General features: G+C 47.5%; 1 protein-coding gene across 1 annotated transcript; it reads right to left on the bottom strand.

Moving 5' to 3' along the window:
* Positions 1-1,696: 1,696 nt before the first annotated feature.
* Positions 1,697-2,494, bottom strand: LOC141127539 (paraneoplastic antigen Ma1 homolog). Its single transcript, XM_073614105.1, has one exon. The coding sequence runs from the start codon at positions 2,492-2,494 to the stop codon at positions 1,697-1,699; it is 798 nt and encodes a 265-aa protein (XP_073470206.1).
* Between the last annotated feature and the right edge of the window lie 2,620 nt (positions 2,495-5,114).

Below are 5,114 nucleotides of genomic sequence, written 5' to 3' on the forward strand. Positions count from 1 at the left end.
TAGAAACACATCAGAACAGGAGTCTACAGGAATAAATCCAGGGTGTCCAGAGCTCAAGACTTTACTAATACACAAATTTCAGTTAGACCCCTTTCACACTGAGCCGCCCCGGGCGTCAGCAGTAAAGCGGCGCTATTTTTAGCCCAAACTCAAGCAGCTCATATCATGACACAGAGCTGACAGAGGAGCCTCCCACCAATTGTCATAAGAAGGGAGGCTGTTCTGTCCACATGCCACTGACACCAAAGTGCCCTGTATAGATGTGCCAGGGGGTGAGTTGGGGTTGTCCTCCACCAAATCAGCGGTGGAAGGACCAGGCGCTTCAGGAGTCCTTTTTGAAGTAAGAACAGCTTTCTCAGAGCTTTCACCCAACATATGACAGGTTGGTCTCTTGAGAAGATGCTTAACTATTCATTTTCTTGGTTCCACTGGCTCAGACACAGTAAGCTCACTAGCCTCTTCTTTCGGCTTGATTACTTCTGCCTCCTGCAGATTGGTTTCTTCCACTTCTGCTATGGGTCCTTCTTAATCCCCTGTGGGAGGGAAAGACACTTCTGGCCCTCCTTCCAGCAGTGAGGGTAATGGATCACATCTGGGGACAACAGGGGCTAACAGCTGCTGCACCAGATCTGTGTTGGTCCTTACGATTAGCAGACTGCCTGTGGACCCTGGCAACTGAGGACACACAATAGCTAACGTATCAAAGTCTTGAGGCTTCCCAGTCCTCAATGGATCACACGACAACTTGATCCGCAGATATCCATCACAAGGGTAATCTTCTGTTTGAGTTCACTGGATCTCTATGTCTTCCAACTTCCACAGGGGTATGTATGACAGATACCTCTTGTAAAAACCTCTAGTCAACAAGGTCACCTGAGCACCTGAATCAAGAAGGGCTCTTGTGTAGATTCCTTCCACCAAGACAGGCACTACAGACAAAGGGCCTACTAACTGGGCAGCAGGTCTGGTGGAAGCGTTTGGAACAGCAGGTTTGTGTGACTGGACTCGTGCTCCCTTCCTCTTCCGCCGTCGAGAATTCTGTTTCCGTTGACATCTTGGAGGCTGATAAGCATTGCTCACTATTGCTCCCTTGCAGATTCAGGGAAAGTTCTTCTTGAAGGCCCAGATCTTCTCTCCACCCTTGGAACACTTCTCTGAGGTCCACACCAGTCTTCTGTCCTCCTTGGAGGACTAGGACATACTCGCTGGTAGTGACCTACACCCCCACAATTTAGACAGATATCTTGATTTGTTGGCCTCTGGCCAGATGCAGTAGGCGTGTTTGGGGGTATATTCTGCCAGTATTCTGACAGTACGTTTTGCTGTCAGTTGGTTCATCACTTCCATCATATGGGATAACTGCATCTTCAGTGCGGCTATCTCAGATTTTAGATCCAGCGGTTTGGTCATCATCTCCATTATCTGTGCCATTTGAGTCTTAAGAAGCTGAATCTGGGGGCCGCCATCAGCTGCACTGGCCACCCTGACTTCAACAAAAGATCCTGGCCTCTAAATTTTTTTTTGTTTTCCAGCATGGCCTCCTCTTCCTGCACAATCCTGATCAGATCTGGATACTTCAGAATGCCACCATCTTGCCTGGTTCTCAGCAGGATGGTGATGGGGTCCAAAGGCTGGGCACCCCGCAAGACTTGTTGTGCACGGACCTCATCTACTTTCCAGGGATCCAAACCCTTCTTTAGTAGGATTTGATGTAGTATCTTATCCAAATGCCATCACACTTTTCCCCTGCGTTCTGGTAAGTATGCTCAAATTGGTACATGAGGTCAGAAGCTTTTTCAGTGCACCCAAACACATCCTGCAGAATGTTCAGGTAGTCTTGAACAACGCAATCTTTCTTACTGAGCTTCAGATTGCGGATAGCTTCTAAGGCAGGGCCCCTTAGACTCTCTGTAATTCTCTGCTTCTTGTGAGTCTCAGGAATGTCCCATTCATCCAGGGCTTGCGTGGCCTGGTCCAGCCACTCTTCAAAGTTGTCCTCTCCTGTAGGCACTGGTTGTCTTTCAGAGAAGGTTCTGAGTTTCTGGTACCCACTTTCAGAGCACGTTGGAGTATCCCTCTGGCACTTTGCCACAAAGTCTCCCATGGCAGTGAAGAAATCTGGTCCAGTCATGGCCAGAGGTGACGGGGAGGGAACCTCTTCTGTAGTTGACTTGGCTTGACTGGAGCTGGTAGGACCTTCATCTGGAACCTTCAGATGGATTATGCAAAGCTCCGTCTTGTTGGTCAATTGCACACTGGCACCTTTGAAGCTTTCAGGGACTCCTCGCTTCCACTCTAGCAGCGCATAGGTGCGGGAGGTCCCATGGTCTGTTTTGACAGCCATCACCCATGCCTTCCTGTCTGGGGATAGTGTCTTCACAGCTTGGCTGATTTGTTCCTCAGCCCAGGCCTCCCCTGGGAGTTCGATCACCACGCTCGACTCTGAGCGGACGCCTTCTACCTCACACCACTGGATAGCAGCGGCAAGGTCCATTCCGGTGCTTATAGGGGTGCCCTCTGTGGAGTTGATTGCAGAGTAGCGGAAAACCCGTGTAGCACTAGCCCCGGAGGAGCCGCTTAATGTATGTTCGGTTCTGTACTCTGCCTCTCAACCCCAAGAACGGGCCCAACGCCTCTGGTACACCTACTTGATAATATTAGTGCGGAACCCAGCAATAGAGAGGAAACACAATAATGATAAACCATATCGAGGCCCTGGGTTCCGTCACGTCACCAGCTGTTATAGTAAATAGAGACTCACACAATATCAATGAACCACTCAGAAATTTTTACTTGAGATAAAGAATAGACATAATAAAATGCCATGAACACACAAGTTATAACTGACAGGAAATATCACTTAATTCACATATACAGAATGTGAGCCTTCGTTACCTGAAAAGGTATATGTGAACAGGTACACAGGGTGGTGAACATTCAACACCCTCAACGCATGTATTGGATATCCATCCCCTGAGGCCTCAGCCCACAGACCAGCATAAACGAACACAACATATGCACACAGTAACACGGTACAACGTTTTCAGAATGTCCCAAGAAAATAGCTCCCCCTAGGTTGTAATACCGTAATCAACCCTGCATATAGAGCAGCAGAGCTTGGCAGAAAGGAACATGGTAAAAGTTCTTTGACTCCAAATATCTTCAGCTAGCCTGTAGTTTAAACTGCAGTATTTGTAATCCACAAGGCAAAAGAGAAGAAATAACTGTAGAACAGAAGATATGCTGATGACTGCTTAACTGAAGAAATATAGCACTTGTAGATTCCTCCTTCAATGTGAGTGCAATACAGTACTGACCTTATAGCGCAGGGGAGAAAGACAAGGCCCCAATGCCCAGCTGTATGATACCTGTGAAGATGTAGATTCACATCCGTGGAACTACAAGTCTCATTGGCAGTCTGTAGGAAAGAACTCACTCAGCCATACTGTAATCCCTATCTGGATGGGCAGGTGCCCTCTCACCACAATAGACTCCAATAGTGAGGCTCCGTCTAGTGAAACGCCATGCTGCCACTCCCGATCAGGCTGAAGTGCAGGTGGCTTCCAGTTGCTCTGAAACGTAGGCCGGTCTGCTTGTTAGAGTAGCAAGGCTGTCTTCCATAGATCCCTCAGAGACAGGCGATCCGGCTCTCTGCTGTGAGGGCTGCAGTCTCTCATTCCTGGTCATACACAGACCTCCTCCTGACAGGATTTTAATAGCATCCGGAGAGGCTACGCCTGTCCTTTTATCACTCCTCCCAGCAGGCAGTTCTGCATGCTTTGCATTGTCTGTCCTGTAGTTCAGGACTGATCCAGCTAACAGAGTCACTTCCTCCTTCAGACTAGATCGCCCACAATGCTTTGCTGCATTTTCCTTTGCTGCATTTTCCTTGTGATTGGCTGTCAGTCTCTTCCAATGGGGAGGCTACAGAGCAAGCAGTTCTGTGTGTCTCTGTGTATGTGAGAGAGAGAAGGGGGGCGAAAAGCCTACCCAGCTGCTAGCAGGCAGCTCTCTCCCTCATAGATGCAATCAGCCTGGAGAGGTACCTGCTACACGTTCATTACCCCACTATGTTCAACCTAACATGTCTGCTGTAGTCTGTGCTACTGCAATTTAAAACTATCTATAATATCTTTTTTAAAGCGATAGTAAACCCTCACTTTTTAAGCAATTTCAGCAGCTGATTTAATGACTCACTGAATATGGAGCTCCTTTATCTTTAAAGCCTTGTCTATGTTTGAGTTTAGGCTAGTGCCATGACCATTGCCCCAGGTTTCCTGTTTCAGGGTGGCTCCTTTCTCTTGCATCATCCTATGGTGTCACCCTTGCATGCAGGGACTAGAGCTCTGTCTCCCTACACTATGTGCATCAATAGAGACACACAACTCTATAGCCTAGGATGGCAAGGCACTCTCCTGTCCCCCCCCCACCTTTCCCTCTCCCTTTTTCAAATTAACAGACTGACTGGAGACTGTACTGTGCACTATAAACTTTTCTATGAGGACCTGAAGTTCAGGGAAGCAGTACTGAGAGAATGGTAAAGGTTGGCACAAAACTTTGGGACAACCTTCTTGAGTCTGCGGCCGCTCTCCCCTTTCTAAAATCTTTTTCTGTTTTCCTTTAAATCTTAGGCTATGTTTCCACTAGTGCGTCCCCAAAGTCGCGCGATTTTGCCGCGATTTTTTACCGCGATTTTACTGCGACTTTTTACCGCGATTTGAAGCAATGCCTGTATCTATGGACCTCAAGTCGCATCAAAGTGGGACCAAAGTAGTGCAGGGACTACTTTGAAGTCGCTGCGACTTGAAGTCGCACAGATATGAACGGTACTCATTGGAAATCATGGGATACAATTTGTCATGCGACTTTTCAGTCCCAAGTCGCATGAAAAGTCGCACTAGTGGAAACAGAGCCTTATTGTTTATTTGTGTGATTAGTTATATTAGTGAATTAAGGACACTGTCCCTTTAAATAAATTTAAGGAAGTTGCTAAGGGAGATTTCCAACCAATAGACATTTAAGGAATGTTCTGGAAGCTACTGGGTCTATATAAGGGGCAGGAAATCCCCTTTTTCACACTATTCCAGTCAGATACCTCAGGAGGACTCCCCCTC

This window comes from Aquarana catesbeiana, linkage group LG01 (assembly GCF_042186555.1).
Source record: "Aquarana catesbeiana isolate 2022-GZ linkage group LG01, ASM4218655v1, whole genome shotgun sequence".
NCBI lineage: Eukaryota > Metazoa > Chordata > Amphibia > Anura > Ranidae > Aquarana > Aquarana catesbeiana.

Coding starts and splice junctions, on each gene's coding strand:
- LOC141127539 (XM_073614105.1), bottom strand. CDS start 2,494: ATGGACCTTGCCGCTGCTATCCAGTGGTGTGAGGTAGAAGGCGTCCGC.